General features: G+C 43.7%; 2 protein-coding genes across 2 annotated transcripts in view; both read left to right on the top strand.

Moving 5' to 3' along the window:
- Positions 1-2,503, top strand: part of LOC134301207 (uncharacterized) — a 13,188-nt gene extending 10,685 nt beyond the window's left edge. The window contains exons 15-16 of the mRNA XM_062985807.1: positions 430-538; positions 1,450-2,503. Of these exons, the coding sequence (XP_062841877.1) occupies positions 430-538; positions 1,450-1,637 (297 nt within the window). The 3' untranslated portion in view covers positions 1,638-2,503. The remainder of the gene's footprint in view (positions 1-429; positions 539-1,449) is intronic.
- A 2,461-nt stretch (positions 2,504-4,964) lies between these two features.
- Positions 4,965-7,242, top strand: LOC134301087 (NAD-dependent malic enzyme, mitochondrial-like). The gene is made up of 4 exons (XM_062985634.1): positions 4,965-5,591; positions 5,898-5,968; positions 6,466-6,596; positions 6,923-7,242. The coding sequence occupies exons 1-4, from the start codon at positions 5,549-5,551 to the stop codon at positions 6,993-6,995; spliced, it is 318 nt and encodes a 105-aa protein (XP_062841704.1). The 5' UTR covers positions 4,965-5,548; the 3' UTR covers positions 6,996-7,242.
- Positions 7,243-19,310: the final 12,068 nt, after the last annotated feature.

Raw genomic sequence — 19,310 nt, forward strand, 5'->3', positions numbered from 1 at the left:
CACACCTTATATACAGGTACACACATCACACACACACACGTCTTATATACAGGTGCACACATCACACACACACGTTTTATATACAGGTACACACATCACACACACACACGTCTTATATACAGGTACACACATCACACACACACGGTTTATATACAGGTACACACATCACACACACACACGTCTTATATACAGGTACACACATCACACACACACGGTTTATATACAGGTACACACATCACACACACACGGTTTAAATACAGGTACACACACACACTTTATGTATACATTTTTCTGCTGGTGTGTGTTTTGCTGAAATTTGAGCTGTTTTTGAAATGTTTTTGAAATACCAATTTTGCTTATTCACCAGTATTCACAAACGATATTTACTGATGAACCTGTGTGTGTGTGTGTGTGTGTTTGTGTGTGTAGGTGTTGGGTTTATCTTGTACTCAGGTTGGAGATTCAGTTCTGAAACCCTTTATTCGCTGCACTGAACTGATCAAACTGAACCTGAGCAAAACTCGCATCACTGACCGCGGTAAAAACCACAATTTTACTGAATAAATGAAATGATTTGATATTATTTATTTTATCTTTATGATATTAAACATGATTAACGTTTTAATACTCATGAAGGTTTTTTGATTTGGAAATAAAAATGCTTGTGTTGGGGTGTAACATTTGAATGGGATTCCACCTCACTCCTGGTTTAGTGGGATAACTGACTCACTTTATGCCAGAATGTTTCGACCTACTCATGTTATTAAAGTGCTGATAAATTAATTCCAGTCCAGATTCAGGGTTGTGTGCTGAATTTGGTGAAATTGAATATTTTACGGAGAATTATGGGAAAGCTCCAGCAAACAGGAAGTGTTGTAATGTGTTCTGTATGTTAAACTCTATCTGGCAGTCGTGTGGCACACTGGTGAAACACACTAGCCCACCAGTATTGACATCTCAAGCTTGCAAGTTTAAATCTCAGCTCTGGTAAGGGCCAGCCAGGCGACACCTACACAGACAGTGATTGGCTAGTCTGGGGATGGGCGTGCTGGATAGATTCCTCAGAACTGCTACAAGAGTTCTGCAGCAGGGGAGGTGAAATACCACCTGAGAATTAGAGGAAAACTGGAGGGAAAATATATAAATAAATAAACTCTTTTACAGTCACTGCTTTGTTTTGACTTACTTATCCTTTAGATGCTTTTACTGTTTAAAAAAAAGAGTTTGTGATTCTAATTTATCTGGATATAAAATACATGATGTATAAAAGCTGCAGGTGAAAACAAGCTTCAAATGAAATGAGAAACGAATCTCATTGGTTATGAGGTCTAATAATTGGTTTCATTAATAATGACTAATTTTAAATGATCGGTTTCATTTTCTGTTTGATTGAAGTAGTGTGAAGGATTTAGTTAAGTGTGAAATAAATCCACTGTGTTTTTGTTACAGGTTTGAAGTTTTTATACGGATCGAATCTTACTCAGGTGAATCTGGACGGCACAGGTGTCACTGCGGGGGGTGTGGCCAATCTAATTTCTGCCTCCCCCTGCCTTATTATTATTCGAGCCAATCAGACACAGCCACTCCCACCTGAACTGCAGAGTGATGATGATGATGATAATCAGATGCTTCACTGAGACTCAGTACCTAGTGTTTACATGTTAAACTCAGATCTGATTTTTGTCTGATTCCTGGGGGGTGTAGATCTGAGCCCACTCACTCTAACCACCAAATATGAAAAAAAAAAAAAACTGTTTCCCCACAAACTTCCATGTCATAACTGCAGCTTTTACTGACTAAATGTTTTCCTTTTATTAATCACATCAGTATTTTTGTACAATCACCAATCAGTAAAATCTGGGACTGACTGGTGCTCCAAGATCATTTTTACTCTGTGTACTTAACATAATCACTGCCTGCCGAACACTTACCTACAGTACCCCTGATGCAGAGGAGGGGTGCAAGCTAGCACACGCCTTCTCCTGACGCATCTTTACACTGGCTAGTGTTGGAGAGTCTCAGCACATACAGAGGATGACTAATTCAGTATTTAACACCAGTAGGAGTCACTGTTGCAGAGGCTTATACCACATTCAGCCTTTCTTTCCTAGACATGTTCCTGTTGAGCATCCGGCCAGGCCAGTAGCACAGCTGAGACTCAAACTCATTTAATGGTAACTGTTGAGAGCTGTTTTTAGTTTTATTAAACATATTATATAATTATATATAATATACGATTGGTAAATGACAGGAAAAAAACAACATAAAGAATTTTTAACATTTTTATTTCACTGATTTACCAGAAGATTGTAATTATAGACTGAACATCATGAATGTATAAATGAGGGAATTGTTTCATTTTTCTTGATAAAGTAAAACACTGTTTTTATCTGCTGCAAACAGAAAGAAATACAATGTTATTTTAATGTTAAATATTTTATTAATCATTATTGATTGCTGTAGTTTGATGAGTGTGCATTTAAAAATAAAATCCATGGATTATTATCAGATTTATTAAAAATGGATGAAATCAGATTATTAATGTGACGTTTTTCCAAAAAAGCTCGTACGGCCACCGAAATCGCACGGGGCGTGCAGGACCCGGGCACGAGCGACATGTCCGAGCCTTCGGCTTCGGATATGCAGTGCGGTAGGCCTAGGGGGCGACCCACGCGAAGTCTGGGACCGATACGAGCGCCCCGAGTGTTGGTGCGCTTGGATGCCCCGTCGAGGCACTGAGGCCTATGGCTTATACTCTGGCAGAGGAGTTTTCCAGTGGAAAAAGATTAAATTTCAGAAAGCGAGGTTGCAGGCCCACCGAATCTGAGTATGACGAACCAAGGTCAAGTTAAGTCTGCCAAGGTCCAGTAAAGTCTGCCAAGGTACAGTAAAGTCTGCCAAGGTCCAGTAAAGTCTACCAAGGTACAGTAAAGTCTGCCAAGGTCCAGTTAAGTCTGCCAAGGTCCAGTAAAGTCTGCCAAGGTACAGTAAAGTCTACCAAGGTACAGTAAAGTCCGCCAAGGTACAGTAAAGTCTACCAAGGTCCAGTAAAGTCTGGTAAGGTCCAGTAAAGTCTACCAAGGTACAGTTAAGTCTGCCAAGGTACAGTATAGTCTACCAAGGTACAGTAAAGTCTGCCAAGGTACAGTTAAGTCTGCCAAGGTACAGTTAAGTCTGCCAAGGTACAGTTAAGTCTGGTAAGGTCCAGTTAAGTCTACCAAGGTACAGTAAAGTCTGCCAAGGTCCAGTAAAGTCTGGTAAGGTCCAGTAAAGTCTGGTAAGGTCCAGTATAGTCTGCCAAGGTCCAGTAAAGTCTGCCAAGGTGCAGTAAAGTCTGGTAAGGTCCAGTTATGTCTGCCAAGGTCCAGTAAAGTCTACCAAGGTACAGTAAAGTCTTTTAAGGTCCAGTTAAGTCTGCCAAGGTACAGTAAAGTCTGCCAAGGTCCAGTTAAAAAATGACTCCACAGGGGAACAGTGAGTGCGTTTAAAACACTAGCATAAGCATCTCACGTGTCCCAGTGACAGATTTAATTACCCAAAGAACAAAGAAGAAATAAATCTAAACTGACTGAACTGCTGCTCACTGGATATCTCAGGGGTTCCAGTGACCACGGCACCACTCACTGTCCCTCACAATTTCTTCTCATTCTGATATTTGATGTGTTCATTAGTTAAAGCGATGTGTGTGTGTGTGTGTGTGTGTGTGTGTGTGTGTGTGTGTGTGTGTGTGTGTGTGTGTGTGTGTGTGTGTGTGTGTGTGTGTGTGTGTGTGTGTGTGTTAGACTTCAGCGTACCTGCAGCACCCTCTGGCCGATCTCGCTGGTTACAGTGGGCTTGTGTGGTCATCTCAACCATTTTACTAATCTCACTCATCATCTCCATGTCCCTAACCAGTGAGTAAAACACACACACACACACAATTTCAGCCCCAGTCTGCACAGCTAAATGAACCAACATGTCAATAATAAGCAGGTGGAACAGACCAAGAGAATCCTCGTTTGAAGACCCCACCCACATAGTTCGGTCATCCCACCCTAGCAGATACGGTGGCCAATGAATGTCTGCTGAAGGCACTGCCAATTATGCCCGCTAGATGGTGCCCAGCCAACCGGTGGCAACGCCGAGTTTTGAACTGAGGAGTTCAGAATCTCGGCGCTGGTGTGCTAGTGGAATATCCTACTGCTCCACCTGGGCACCATATTTTAATTCTTTATTTTATCATTTAACTTCTGATACATGGTTTCTATGTGTATGTGTGTGTGTGTGTGTGTGTGTGTGTGTGTGTGTGTGTGTGTGTGTGTGTGTGTGTGTGTGTGTGTGTGTGTGTAGAGTCGCGGGTGGACAGCAGGTTCTCTGATCATACACCCTATAGCAGGGGTATTCAACTAAAATTTGAAGAGGGCAAATCTTGGGCTGTGGACAATGTGAAACATGTATCGTTCTCTGATGAGTCCACCTTTACTGTTTTCCCCACATCCGGGAGAGTTACGGTGTGGAGAAGCCCCAAAGAAGCGTACCACCCAGCCTGTTGCATGCCCAGAGTGAAGCATGGGGGTGGATCAGTGATGGTTTGGGCTGCCATATCATGGCATTCCCTTGGCCCAATCCTTGTGCTAGATGGGCGCGTCACTGCCAAGGACTACCGAACCATTCTGGAGGACCATGTGCATCCAATGGCGGTGCCGTGTATCAGGATGACAATGCACCAATACACACAGCAAGACTGGTGAAAGATTGGTTTGATGAACATGAAAGTGAAGTTGAACATCTCCCATGGCCTGCACAGTCACCAGATCTAAATATTATTGAGCCACTTTGGGGTGTTTTGGAGAAGCGAGTCAGGAAACGTTTTCCTCCACCAGCATCACGTAGTGACCTGGCCACTATCCTGCAAGAAGAATGGCTTAAAATCCCTCTGACCACTGTGCAGGACTTGTATATGTCATTTCCAAGACGAATTGACGCTGTATTGGCCGCAAAAGGAGGCCCTACACCATACTAATAAATTATTGTGGTCTAAAACCAGGTGTTTCAGTTATTTTGTCCAACCCCTGTATATATACAGTGTATATGTACGTACCTAAGATTGTGTCATGGTAGTTGTTTAGTGACTGAACAGAACAGGATAATACAAATGTGTTTTAAGATAGAATATTTTTGATATATACGACTGTCTTGGATGTGCTAAGAATAACAAGGAGCAGACTGTCTCTAATTCAAGGTTTAGTGGAGCCTGTTGTTGGTCAAAATGTAAGAGAATTCAGGCCTAACTGATCATAGAGTAAATTTGATTGTTCATAAAGGATATTAAATAAAGAATCACAAAATTATAAACATGAAATATAAAATGTATTGTAACAGTAGGTGTAGCTCATCAAATGGCTAATGAATGTGCTTTTCTGAGTGTGTGTGTGTGTGTGTGTGTGTGTGTGTGTGTGTGTGTGTGTGTGTGTGTGTGTGTGTGTGTGTGTGTGTGTGTGTGTGTTAGGGTCGGTGTTTGTTTGCCAGTGGGAGTCCGTTTGCTGCTGTAACTCTGGATGATGGCAGGATGGTGATTCTGGGACAGGGGAACAATGCTTACATATTCCCAGGTGTGGATTTGTGTTTTCCTATTTTATTTTTCCAATAATTTGGAAAAATGAATGAGTTGTGGTTATGGGCCATGAATTCTCTGAGTGTTATTTGGGGTACCTCTGATCTTGGGTCCTGCCAGCGTTTAGAAGCTGTACAAGTAATTACTGAATTTATTTACATCCAGAGGACAAACTTCATCCACAAAAACAATAATAATGATTATCATCTTTATTTAGTGTAAATATATTTTTATTTTGTACTCTTTCACTGTACAGTCTATTATGTTTTTTACCTCGACTAATAGAAATGTGTGTGTGTGTTAGGTGTGGCTCTGGCAGTAATTCTGAGTGGTGTTAGACACATCAGTGATACGGTGTTCCTCGAGGCTGCTAAGGTAAACATTGTTTGTGTGTGTGTGTGTGTGCGTGCGTGCGTGCGTGCGTGTGTGCGTGTGTGTGCGTGCACATGCATGTGTTAGGCAACACTCATGCTGCCCATGTTATTAGGATTATTTGCTTATTAATGTAAGTATTAAACCATGTAGCAGCAGCAGCAGCAGCCACCTATAAACTTATAAACACTCAGATTAAGATCTTTATGTTTACTTTAAACAGCAGAATAGAAAAATGTACAGCTTTCTTGTTGTGTAATAATTTAGGTTGTATTTCTTGATGCAACGGTGGACTGTATTAAGTGATAATGGTTTTCTAAGGTACTTGTTAGTGTATGTGGCTAAATTTCTCACAGTATCATGATGGTTTTTAATATGATGCTGATGGTTATAAGGTCACTCACCTTCTCTCTCTCTCTCTCTCTCTCTCTCTCTCTCTCTCTCTCTCTCTCTCTCTCTCTCTCTCTCTCTCACTGTTTGAATCTGTGTATGTGTATCAGATCTTAGCAGAGCAGTTGACGGATGAGGAAGTGAATCAGAATCAGGGTCGTCTCTACCCTCCTCTTTCCAACATTAGGGAGGTTTCTTTACAGATGGCTGTGAGGATAAGATTTGTGTTTATACACACAATGTGAGTAAAATTATGTTGACACCCCTTCTAATTATTGAGTTCAGGTGTTTAGGTCACACCCATTGCTTCCAAGTTTTTTGCAACAGTTTGGTAAAGTTTGTACATCATACAGATACATGCTGTGGAAATGTAATTAAACATATTGTTATCAGTGCTGTGAGTGGAACTAGCGCTCCAACCAAAAATATAAAGTGTCTAGTGATCAGAAAGTGTCTACTGATTGACTAAAGAAAGATAAATACACCTTGTGTTCCTAACTGTCCACCCACAATCAGTGCTAACAGGGTATGTGTTCCCAAAAAAAAAAAGTGTGTGTGTTTGTTTAGGTGGTGGAGTTTCTGTACAGTAAAGGAATGGCATTTCGGTACCCAGAGCCACTGGATAAGGAGGCGTATGTGAGATCCATTGTGTGGAACACGGAGTACGATTCCTTCCTCCCAGACATCTACGAACGGGCTGGAGTGTCCCATAGTCCTATAGTGGAGTAATCATACACCCTATAGCATACACCTGAAACAGTCACACACTTCATTTACAGCTGTGTAATGTTTAACTATCACACATCCCCATGGGGAGTGATTCCTAAACTCCTTCTGCTAATGTAAATGTACAGTGTTGCTATTAATAAAACACTTAGTGCTTTGTGTTTCTATGTGTGTTGGTGTGTATTTGGGTTTATTTCACTGCAGGCTTACAGTATTCATTATAATAAAATGTGGGGGTGGGCGGGTGTAGTTGGGGCAGTGAGAAAATGTGGAAAAAAGTGTAATTTTAGTTTCACCCTAAGCTGGATTTTAACATAGGGCCTAGAACCTGAGAGAATTACATGTGCTGCACTCAGCCCACTGTGCTACTCAAACAACGACGTGTTAGATCTGTTGTAACGCTGATATAACCTGTGCAATAAGCCTAAAAGTGAAAACTACTTAAAATAAAAAGTGCTTTGTAATTCCCACAGTAACGTCAGAAGCCATTCAATCTGTTACAGGTTGAAAAATAGTGAAGAAATAGCCTTTGCTTGATTTGAATGAAGTTGACCCAACAAAGCATGTGTTTGTACCATTTCCATTCTGTCCCAAATGTTTGTGATGTAGAGTTTTATATTTGTATTTGTCTTTCTATTGTTATTTTAAAAATATGCAATTTGCACAGTTAGGTTAGTAATTAGTATAGTTTTGCTTTGTGTTTTCATGTACTCCCATGTAGTGTTTTAATGTAGAAGTACATTTTCACCAGCTGTAGAAAAGGGCAATGAAACAAGTTTACTTTGAAATACCATGATTATTAGCTCAGGGGGATATTCCAGAAAGCGGGTTTAACAAACTTCAAACTTCAACCTGAACTGCGAGTTGACTTATCTCACCATGTCATAGCCAGAGTTTTCGGATCCACAAAAGCGGATCAGGGTTCGATTACTCAAGTCTGAGTAGATTGAACCCAGCAGAAGCGCGTTCACGGTTAACTCTAAACAGGCATTCTCAATGGAGTTGCGATAAATAGATTGACCATGGATGTGAATGAAAGAAAAAGTAGTCCGTCATATTTGACACCAATAGAAGTGTTATTTTTAATGTTTGCGTGTGCAGATCCTGAAAATGTTTTAGACGTGAAAGTAATACAGCAGCGGAAAAGGAGCTCGCAAATGGCAAAAACAGTTAATGAGTTTAAATGAATAAAAAAAACGTAACCATAATTAAACATTTAGCAGAAGGATAGGGTAAAATTGTTTAATATGTCAGTTGTAATATTTGTCTCGATTTTAAACGTTTTTTTTTTCATTTACTCAATCTAGGTGTAATCAGATGCACATGGCAGCAGATAAAAATGAAACACAAAAACTGTCTATGTTCAAGGCATATTTATTAGATGTAAATCATTAGTCTGTAGTGCATAAACTGTGTAATATTAAGAACTGCATTGGTGCAGTCTGAACCCTTTTTATTGGCATCTCTCCAGTGATTGGTGGAGTGGTTTTGAGCCTCCTGCAATTGTTAGTGATGTAAATGTTCCTATAGATCCTAATAAATATAAATAATGTTCTTTAATTAATAAAAAAAAAAAAAAAAAAAAAAACACACTGTTTAAGGACGATAAAGAAACCATCTCCGCTGTCTCAGAGTGGGATGATACTGGGAGGCCTACAGAGGTACAGTATATGTTGAACATAGAGCATGGCATTTCATTTGATCTACCATGATAATGTGTGTGACTGTCCTCTAACAGAATGTGATGGGTAGTTCCGAATGAAATGAGGGACCATCCACCTCCAAAGCTCAACTTAGAACAGTAAAAATGTCTTACCAAATATGTGAAATATTTCGAAGACATTAAGCTATGTTTGATCATAACATGCAATTTTTGTGTCTTTCTTTGAAGTTGTGTGTAAATAAAATGTATTATACAAGGTCCATGTGGAGAAACAAAGTGCAAAGTGTGATCCTCAGGTGGAGCATCTAAAACAGACAAGGCTATAAATTGAGTTGCTTGAATTTCAGATGGGTGTCGGTGCTAAGGGTGTATAAATATAAATGTTGTCACTAAAGAATAAGGACAAGGAAACGAAGTTGTTGCATTGTTTTCTTTTCAGTGATCATGGACAGAGCCTGACTATTTGTCTTCGATATTTGTAATGTGGGGAGCATCACATAAGATGTTAATGAAAGCATCTGCATAAGATGGAGAAAAGTAGGTTGCAGAACATGTATTAAATGTTGGACTGTTTTATTTGACATTTGTAAATGTTTGAAGATAATGGTCACTACCTGTATGTGGAGGGATATTCTGTCTGCTGTTGAAATAATAAAAGAGAAGATTTGAATAAAATCCACATCTGGATTTCACTCCAGATTTCACTGATGAATGTGGCTGTAAAAATACTACTAGCAATAAAATGATATACAGTACATTTAAAGCACAAATGATTTTAGCTTACTAAACTGTGTGTGTGTGTGTGTGTGTGTGTGTGTGTGTTTAAGGTATTTTCTATGAATCCATTTTATATGAAAACATTGCATCCATAATGTTGTAACTAATGTTGTAACAAGCCTTTGATGAATATTGTGATTATTGTGAGTAATAATGTTGCAGCTGCCCCTTGTGGTAACCGTCCCCACTCTCCCCGAATTGACTGAGTGATAAAAACGGAAAGGTTTGTGAATAAATCCATCGGGAAATGATTAATGTGAGTTTAATGACTCGTTCCCAACTAAGATGTGTTCGAATACTTGGCGCGTCTGTATCCACTGTATCCTGGAGTAAAGGACCCCCCGTGTTTACATGAGGAAAGTGCGAGTAACCCCGGGTTACCCACCCCTAATACTTTGTATTTTTTCTGAATGTAAAGTTTTGTAAAATGATATTGTGTCAGTGCTGCCCAGCGTGTTCAGGGATGAGATTGATGAAGAATGTACTGAGCACTGATTGCTGATGCTTTTGATCAGCTTGTATGTTTTGTTCTTATTAGTTGTTGATCTATTTGTCAGTTTCGTGTAATGAATGATTTGCTTGATTGTATTGTGTGAGTGGGTTGAGTGTGCATCGTAAATAAGAAGGTATTTTTTGTAATGATGACTATAATATAGTGAAATAAAAGGAGTCGGTCGGGGCGCACAGATAGCTGAGCGGGTTTTTCCACAGTTAGTGCAGTGGAGCTGTGAGATGTGAACCTACCGGGTTCGAATCTCGGCTCTGCTGTCTACTGCTCGACTGTGCGCCCCCTGGCAGGGGGGTTTCCCCCTGCCGGCGATCACTTTACAACAATATATGTAAATCCATGAAAGATTTGAAGAAAAGCCCTAAAATAAATCCATAAATAATAATAGTAACTCAGCAATAATAGTAGATGATGTATTTCTATGTGTGTGTACTATATATGATAATAACATGTACGAAGTGAATGGATAAACATGTAATATGTGTGAGGGTTTTCTGAATGAGTGCTGTGAATGGTTGTTGACTTATTAGAATATGTGATGAAGATTTTGATTATTGTATGCAAACAGAAACATACTAGTTAATAAAATGTAAATGTTAATTAGAGCTGCGTGTTCGTGCACGCACTGAGCTGCATATGAATATCAGTGAATTTTAAGGACGATGGCGCACTCAGGTGTCCATTTTGTGTAATGACATGAAGAATTTTCTTTGAATGAGTGTTTTTTGTGTCGTACTAGTTTGTTTTGTTTAACCCCTTATCAGTCCAGCCTATTTTTGTGCATTTTTCGCCTGAAAGACATACGTAGTTTCTAAGGCTTCTTATTCATAAAGTTAAAGTTTAAAAGATAACCCAAACATTGTACTTCAGTGTTGTAGAAAACCCTTTAAAGTATCATAAAAACACAGCCAAATAGCATGATTTTACCATGCTTAAATGATGATAAAAAAACCAAAAATGTAGGTGCTTTTAATTTGTTTTTGAAAATCCAAAGTTTCAGTGAGTATAAGTAGGACTGCAGGTGTGTGTATATATATATATATATATATATATATATATATATATCACCTGCACAACACTATAGAGTTGTGGTCAAGGGTATTTTGTAACATCATCTCCCATTTTAGGCCTCTACACTGTAAGCCCGGATAAGTTGAATGTACTTAAAAAAATGTGAGGAAACCGGTTGCCTTAAAAAAGTGAAGTAATGTATAATGAAACCTTGAGTTAGCATAACTTAAAACATGAAGTTATTACAAAAGGCATGTTGATTATTTATTGTATTTGTTTTTGTTTGTTATACCAACTGCTTTTCCCAATAATTCTAGGGTTAGGGTTAGGGTTAGGGTTAGGGTTAGGGTTAGGGTTAGGGTTAGGGTTAGGGTTAGGGTTAGGGTTAGGGTTAGGGTTAGGGTTAGGGTTAGGGTTAGGGTTAGGGTTAGGGTTAGGGTTAGGGTTAGGGTTAGGGTTAGGGTTAGGGTTAGGGTTAGGGTTAGGGTTAGGGTTAGGGTTAGGGTTAGGGTTAGGGTTAGGGTTAGGGTTAGGGTTAGGGTTAGGGTTAGGGTTAGGGTTAGGGTTAGGGTTAGGGTTAGGGTTAGGGTTAGGGTTAGGGTTAGGGTTAGGGTTAGGGTTAGGGTTAGGGTTAGGGTTAGGGTTAGGGTTAGGGTTAGGGTTAGGGTTAGGGTTAGGGTTAGGGTTAGGGTTAGGGTTAGGGTTAGGGTTAGGGTTAGGGTTAGGGTTAGGGTTAGGGTTAGGGTTAGGGTTAGGGTTAGGGTTAGGGTTAGGGTTAGGGTTAGGGTTAGGGTTAGGGTTAGGGTTAGGGTTAGGGTTAGGGTTAGGGTTAGGGTTAGGGTTAGGGTTAGGGTTAGGGTTAGGGTTAGGGTTAGGGTTAGGGTTAGGGTTAGGGTTAGGGTTAGGGTTAGGGTTAGGGTTAGGGTTAGGGTTAGGGTTAGGGTTAGGGTTAGGGTTAGGGTTAGGGTTAGGGTTAGGGTTAGGGTTAGGGTTAGGGTTAGGGTTAGGGTTAGGGTTAGGGTTAGGGTTAGGGTTAGGGTTAGGGTTAGGGTTAGGGTTAGGGTTAGGGTTAGGGTTAGGGTTAGGGTTAGGGTTAGGGTTAGGGTTAGGGTTAGGGTTAGGGTTAGGGTTAGGGTTAGGGTTAGGGTTAGGGTTAGGGTTAGGGTTAGGGTTAGGGTTAGGGTTAGGGTTAGGGTTAGGGTTAGGGTTAGGGTTAGGGTTAGGGTTAGGGTTAGGGTTAGGGTTAGGGTTAGGGTTAGGGTTAGGGTTAGGGTTAGGGTTAGGGTTAGGGTTAGGGTTAGGGTTAGGGTTAGGGTTAGGGTTAGGGTTAGGGTTAGGGTTAGGGTTAGGGTTAGGGTTAGGGTTAGGGTTAGGGTTAGGGTTAGGGTTAGGGTTAGGGTTAGGGTTAGGGTTAGGGTTAGGGTTAGGGTTAGGGTTAGGGTTAGGGTTAGGGTTAGGGTTAGGGTTAGGGTTAGGGTTAGGGTTAGGGTTAGGGTTAGGGTTAGGGTTAGGGTTAGGGTTAGGGTTAGGGTTAGGGTTAGGGTTAGGGTTAGGGTTAGGGTTAGGGTTAGGGTTAGGGTTAGGGTTAGGGTTAGGGTTAGGGTTAGGGTTAGGGTTAGGGTTAGGGTTAGGGTTAGGGTTAGGGTTAGGGTTAGGGTTAGGGTTAGGGTTAGGGTTAGGGTTAGGGTTAGGGTTAGGGTTAGGGTTAGGGTTAGGGTTAGGGTTAGGGTTAGGGTTAGGGTTAGGGTTAGGGTTAGGGTTAGGGTTAGGGTTAGGGTTAGGGTTAGGGTTAGGGTTAGGGTTAGGGTTAGGGTTAGGGTTAGGGTTAGGGTTAGGGTTAGGGTTAGGGTTAGGGTTAGGGTTAGGGTTAGGGTTAGGGTTAGGGTTAGGGTTAGGGTTAGGGTTAGGGTTAGGGTTAGGGTTAGGGTTAGGGTTAGGGTTAGGGTTAGGGTTAGGGTTAGGGTTAGGGTTAGGGTTAGGGTTAGGGTTAGGGTTAGGGTTAGGGTTAGGGTTAGGGTTAGGGTTAGGGTTAGGGTTAGGGTTAGGGTTAGGGTTAGGGTTAGGGTTAGGGTTAGGGTTAGGGTTAGGGTTAGGGTTAGGGTTAGGGTTAGGGTTAGGGTTAGGGTTAGGGTTAGGGTTAGGGTTAGGGTTAGGGTTAGGGTTAGGGTTAGGGTTAGGGTTAGGGTTAGGGTTAGGGTTAGGGTTAGGGTTAGGGTTAGGGTTAGGGTTAGGGTTAGGGTTAGGGTTAGGGTTAGGGTTAGGGTTAGGGTTAGGGTTAGGGTTAGGGTTAGGGTTAGGGTTAGGGTTAGGGTTAGGGTTAGGGTTAGGGTTAGGGTTAGGGTTAGGGTTAGGGTTAGGGTTAGGGTTAGGGTTAGGGTTAGGGTTAGGGTTAGGGTTAGGGTTAGGGTTAGGGTTAGGGTTAGGGTTAGGGTTAGGGTTAGGGTTAGGGTTAGGGTTAGGGTTAGGGTTAGGGTTAGGGTTAGGGTTAGGGTTAGGGTTAGGGTTAGGGTTAGGGTTAGGGTTAGGGTTAGGGTTAGGGTTAGGGTTAGGGTTAGGGTTAGGGTTAGGGTTAGGGTTAGGGTTAGGGTTAGGGTTAGGGTTAGGGTTAGGGTTAGGGTTAGGGTTAGGGTTAGGGTTAGGGTTAGGGTTAGGGTTAGGGTTAGGGTTAGGGTTAGGGTTAGGGTTAGGGTTAGGGTTAGGGTTAGGGTTAGGGTTAGGGTTAGGGTTAGGGTTAGGGTTAGGGTTAGGGTTAGGGTTAGGGTTAGGGTTAGGGTTAGGGTTAGGGTTAGGGTTAGGGTTAGGGTTAGGGTTAGGGTTAGGGTTAGGGTTAGGGTTAGGGTTAGGGTTAGGGTTAGGGTTAGGGTTAGGGTTAGGGTTAGGGTTAGGGTTAGGGTTAGGGTTAGGGTTAGGGTTAGGGTTAGGGTTAGGGTTAGGGTTAGGGTTAGGGTTAGGGTTAGGGTTAGGGTTAGGGTTAGGGTTAGGGTTAGGGTTAGGGTTAGGGTTAGGGTTAGGGTTAGGGTTAGGGTTAGGGTTAGGGTTAGGGTTAGGGTTAGGGTTAGGGTTAGGGTTAGGGTTAGGGTTAGGGTTAGGGTTAGGGTTAGGGTTAGGGTTAGGGTTAGGGTTAGGGTTAGGGTTAGGGTTAGGGTTAGGGTTAGGGTTAGGGTTAGGGTTAGGGTTAGGGTTAGGGTTAGGGTTAGGGTTAGGGTTAGGGTTAGGGTTAGGGTTAGGGTTAGGGTTAGGGTTAGGGTTAGGGTTAGGGTTAGGGTTAGGGTTAGGGTTAGGGTTAGGGTTAGGGTTAGGGTTAGGGTTAGGGTTAGGGTTAGGGTTAGGGTTAGGGTTAGGGTTAGGGTTAGGGTTAGGGTTAGGGTTAGGGTTAGGGTTAGGGTTAGGGTTAGGGTTAGGGTTAGGGTTAGGGTTAGGGTTAGGGTTAGGGTTAGGGTTAGGGTTAGGGTTAGGGTTAGGGTTAGGGTTAGGGTTAGGGTTAGGGTTAGGGTTAGGGTTAGGGTTAGGGTTAGGGTTAGGGTTAGGGTTAGGGTTAGGGTTAGGGTTAGGGTTAGGGTTAGGGTTAGGGTTAGGGTTAGGGTTAGGGTTAGGGTTAGGGTTAGGGTTAGGGTTAGGGTTAGGGTTAGGGTTAGGGTTAGGGTTAGGGTTAGGGTTAGGGTTAGGGTTAGGGTTAGGGTTAGGGTTAGGGTTAGGGTTAGGGTTAGGGTTAGGGTTAGGGTTAGGGTTAGGGTTAGGGTTAGGGTTAGGGTTAGGGTTAGGGTTAGGGTTAGGGTTAGGGTTAGGGTTAGGGTTAGGGTTAGGGTTAGGGTTAGGGTTAGGGTTAGGGTTAGGGTTAGGGTTAGGGTTAGGGTTAGGGTTAGGGTTAGGGTTAGGGTTAGGGTTAGGGTTAGGGTTAGGGTTAGGGTTAGGGTTAGGGTTAGGGTTAGGGTTAGGGTTAGGGTTAGGGTTAGGGTTAGGGTTAGGGTTAGGGTTAGGGTTAGGGTTAGGGTTAGGGTTAGGGTTAGGGTTAGGGTTAGGGTTAGGGTTAGGGTTAGGGTTAGGGTTAGGGTTAGGGTTAGGGTTAGGGTTAGGGTTAGGGTTAGGGTTAGGGTTAGGGTTAGGGTTAGGGTTAGGGTTAGGGTTAGGGTTAGGGTTAGGGTTAGGGTTAGGGTTAGGGTTAGGGTTAGGGTTAGGGTTAGGGTTAGGGTTAGGGTTAGGGTTAGGGTTAGGGTTAGGGTTAGGGTTAGGGTTAGGGTTAGGGTTAGGGTTAGGGTTAGGGTTAGGGTTAGGGTTAGGGTTAGGGTTAGGGTTAGGGTTAGGGTTAGGGTTAGGGTTAGGGTTAGGGTTAGGGTTAGGGTTAGGGTTAGGGTTAGGGTTAGGGTTAGGGTTAGGGTTAGGGTTAGGGTTAGGGTTAGGGTTAGGGTTAGGGTTAGGGTTAGGGTTAGGGTTAGGGTTAGGGTTAGGGTTAGGGTTAGGGTTAGGGTTAGGGTTAGGGTTAGGGTTAGGGTTAGGGTTAGGGTTAGGGTTAGGGTTAGGGTTAGGGTTAGGGTTAGGGTTAGGGTTAGGGTTAGGGTTAGGGTTAGGGTTAGGGTTAGGGTTAGGGTTAGGGTTAGGGTTAGGGTTAGGGTTAGGGTTAGGGTTAGGGTTAGGGTTAGGGTTAGGGTTAGGGTTAGGGTTAGGGTTAGGGTTAGGGTTAGGGTTAGGGTTAGGGTTAGGGTTAGGGTTAGGGTTAGGGTTAGGGTTAGGGTTAGGGTTAGGGTTAGGGTTAGGGTTAGGGTTAGGGTTAGGGTTAGGGTTAGGGTTAGGGTTAGGGTTAGGGTTAGGGTTAGGGTTAGGGTTAGGGTTAGGGTTAGGGTTAGGGTTAGGGTTAGGGTTAGGGTTAGGGTTAGGGTTAGGGTTAGGGTTAGGGTTAGGGTTAGGGTTAGGGTTAGGGTTAGGGTTAGGGTTAGGGTTAGGGTTAGGGTTAGGGTTAGGGTTAGGGTTAGGGTTAGGGTTAGGGTTAGGGTTAGGGTTAGGGTTAGGGTTAGGGTTAGGGTTAGGGTTAGGGTTAGGGTTAGGGTTAGGGTTAGGGTTAGGGTTAGGGTTAGGGTTAGGGTTAGGGTTAGGGTTAGGGTTAGGGTTAGGGTTAGGGTTAGGGTTAGGGTTAGGGTTAGGGTTAGGGTTAGGGTTAGGGTTAGGGTTAGGGTTAGGGTTAGGGTTAGGGTTAGGGTTAGGGTTAGGGTTAGGGTTAGGGTTAGGGTTAGGGTTAGGGTTAGGGTTAGGGTTAGGGTTAGGGTTAGGGTTAGGGTTAGGGTTAGGGTTAGGGTTAGGGTTAGGGTTAGGGTTAGGGTTAGGGTTAGGGTTAGGGTTAGGGTTAGGGTTAGGGTTAGGGTTAGGGTTAGGGTTAGGGTTAGGGTTAGGGTTAGGGTTAGGGTTAGGGTTAGGGTTAGGGTTAGGGTTAGGGTTAGGGTTAGGGTTAGGGTTAGGGTTAGGGTTAGGGTTAGGGTTAGGGTTAGGGTTAGGGTTAGGGTTAGGGTTAGGGTTAGGGTTAGGGTTAGGGTTAGGGTTAGGGTTAGGGTTAGGGTTAGGGTTAGGGTTAGGGTTAGGGTTAGGGTTAGGGTTAGGGTTAGGGTTAGGGTTAGGGTTAGGGTTAGGGTTAGGGTTAGGGTTAGGGTTAGGGTTAGGGTTAGGGTTAGGGTTAGGGTTAGGGTTAGGGTTAGGGTTAGGGTTAGGGTTAGGGTTAGGGTTAGGGTTAGGGTTAGGGTTAGGGTTAGGGTTAGGGTTAGGGTTAGGGTTAGGGTTAGGGTTAGGGTTAGGGTTAGGGTTAGGGTTAGGGTTAGGGTTAGGGTTAGGGTTAGGGTTAGGGTTAGGGTTAGGGTTAGGGTTAGGGTTAGGGTTAGGGTTAGGGTTAGGGTTAGGGTTAGGGTTAGGGTTAGGGTTAGGGTTAGGGTTAGGGTTAGGGTTAGGGTTAGGGTTAGGGTTAGGGTTAGGGTTAGGGTTAGGGTTAGGGTTAGGGTTAGGGTTAGGGTTAGGGTTAGGGTTAGGGTTAGGGTTAGGGTTAGGGTTAGGGTTAGGGTTAGGGTTAGGGTTAGGGTTAGGGTTAGGGTTAGGGTTAGGGTTAGGGTTAGGGTTAGGGTTAGGGTTAGGGTTAGGGTTAGGGTTAGGGTTAGGGTTAGGGTTAGGGTTAGGGTTAGGGTTAGGGTTAGGGTTAGGGTTAGGGTTAGGGTTAGGGTTAGGGTTAGGGTTAGGGTTAGGGTTAGGGTTAGGGTTAGGGTTAGGGTTAGGGTTAGGGTTAGGGTTAGGGTTAGGGTTAGGGTTAGGGTTAGGGTTAGGGTTAGGGTTAGGGTTAGGGTTAGGGTTAGGGTTAGGGTTAGGGTTAGGGTTAGGGTTAGGGTTAGGGTTAGGGTTAGGGTTAGGGTTAGGGTTAGGGTTAGGGTTAGGGTTAGGGTTAGGGTTAGGGTTAGGGTTAGGGTTAGGGTTAGGGTTAGGGTTAGGGTTAGGGTTAGGGTTAGGGTTAGGGTTAGGGTTAGGGTTAGGGTTAGGGTTAGGGTTAGGGTTAGGGTTAGGGTTAGGGTTAGGGTTAGGGTTAGGGTTAGGGTTAGGGTTAGGGTTAGGGTTAGGGTTAGGGTTAGGGTTAGGGTTAGGGTTAGGGTTAGGGTTAGGGTTAGGGTTAGGGTTAGGGTTAGGGTTAGGGTTAGGGTTAGGGTTAGGGTTAGGGTTAGGGTTAGGGTTAGGGTTAGGGTTAGGGTTAGGGTTAGGGTTAGGGTTAGGGTTAGGGTTAGGGTTAGGGTTAGGGTTAGGGTTAGGGTTAGGGTTAGGGTTAGGGTTAGGGTTAGGGTTAGGGTTAGGGTTAGGGTTAGGGTTAGGGTTAGGGTTAGGGTTAGGGTTAGGGTTAGGGTTAGGGTTAGGGTTAGGGTTAGGGTTAGGGTTAGGGTTAGGGTTAGGGTTAGGGTTAGGGTTAGGGTTAGGGTTAGGGTTAGGGTTAGGGTTAGGGTTAGGGTTAGGGTTAGGGTTAGGGTTAGGGTTAGGGTTAGGGTTAGGGTTAGGGTTAGGGTTAGGGTTAGGGTTAGGGTTAGGGTTAGGGTTAGGGTTAGGGTTAGGGTTAGGGTTAGGGTTAGGGTTAGGGTTAGGGTTAGGGTTAGGGTTAGGGTTAGGGTTAGGGTTAGGGTTAGGGTTAGGGTTAGGGTTAGGGTTAGGGTTAGGGTTAGGGTTAGGGTTAGGGTTAGGGTTAGGGTTAGGGTTAGGGTTAGGGTTAGGGTTAGGGTTAGGGTTAGGGTTAGGGTTAGGGTTAGGGTTAGGGTTAGGGTTAGGGTTAGGGTTAGGGTTAGGGTTAGGGTTAGGGTTAGGGTTAGGGTTAGGGTTAGGGTTAGGGTTAGGGTTAGGGTTAGGGTTAGGGTTAGGGTTAGGGTTAGGGTTAGGGTTAGGGTTAGGGTTAGGGTTAGGGTTAGGGTTAGGGTTAGGGTTAGGGTTAGGGTTAGGGTTAGGGTTAGGGTTAGGGTTAGGGTTAGGGTTAGGGTTAGGGTTAGGGTTAGGGTTAGGGTTAGGGTTAGGGTTAGGGTTAGGGTTAGGGTTAGGGTTAGGGTTAGGGTTAGGGTTAGGGTTAGGGTTAGGGTTAGGGTTAGGGTTAGGGTTAGGGTTAGGGTTAGGGTTAGGGTTAGGGTTAGGGTTAGGGTTAGGGTTAGGGTTAGGGTTAGGGTTAGGGTTAGGGTTAGGGTTAGGGTTAGGGTTAGGGTTAGGGTTAGGGTTAGGGTTAGGGTTAGGGTTAGGGTTAGGGTTAGGGTTAGGGTTAGGGTTAGGGTTAGGGTTAGGGTTAGGGTTAGGGTTAGGGTTAGGGTTAGGGTTAGGGTTAGGGTTAGGGTTAGGGTTAGGGTTAGGGTTAGGGTTAGGGTTAGGGTTAGGGTTAGGGTTAGGGTTAGGGTTAGGGTTAGGGTTAGGGTTAGGGTTAGGGTTAGGGTTAGGGTTAGGGTTAGGGTTAGGGTTAGGGTTAGGGTTAGGGTTAGGGTTAGGGTTAGGGTTAGGGTTAGGGTTAGGGTTAGGGTTAGGGTTAGGGTTAGGGTTAGGGTTAGGGTTAGGGTTAGGGTTAGGGTTAGGGTTAGGGTTAGGGTTAGGGTTAGGGTTAGGGTTAGGGTTAGGGTTAGGGTTAGGGTTAGGGTTAGGGTTAGGGTTAGGGTTAGGGTTAGGGTTAGGGTTAGGGTTAGGGTTAGGGTTAGGGTTAGGGTTAGGGTTAGGGTTAGGGTTAGGGTTAGGGTTAGGGTTAGGGTTAGGGTTAGGGTTAGGGTTAGGGTTAGGGTTAGGGTTAGGGTTAGGGT

This window comes from Trichomycterus rosablanca, chromosome 23 (genome assembly GCF_030014385.1).
Source record: "Trichomycterus rosablanca isolate fTriRos1 chromosome 23, fTriRos1.hap1, whole genome shotgun sequence".
NCBI classification, from domain to species: Eukaryota; Metazoa; Chordata; class Actinopteri; order Siluriformes; family Trichomycteridae; genus Trichomycterus; species Trichomycterus rosablanca.

Excerpts from the sequence above, each read along its gene's own strand:
- LOC134301087 (XM_062985634.1), top strand. The coding sequence starts at position 5,549 with ATGGTGATTCTGGGACAGGGGAACAATGCTTACATATTCCCAG. Across the intron at positions 5,592-5,897 it reads CAATGCTTACATATTCCCAG|GTGTGGCTCTGGCAGTAATT; the intron begins GTGTGGATTTGT and ends TGTGTGTGTTAG. Across the intron at positions 5,969-6,465 it reads TGTTCCTCGAGGCTGCTAAG|ATCTTAGCAGAGCAGTTGAC; the intron begins GTAAACATTGTT and ends TATGTGTATCAG.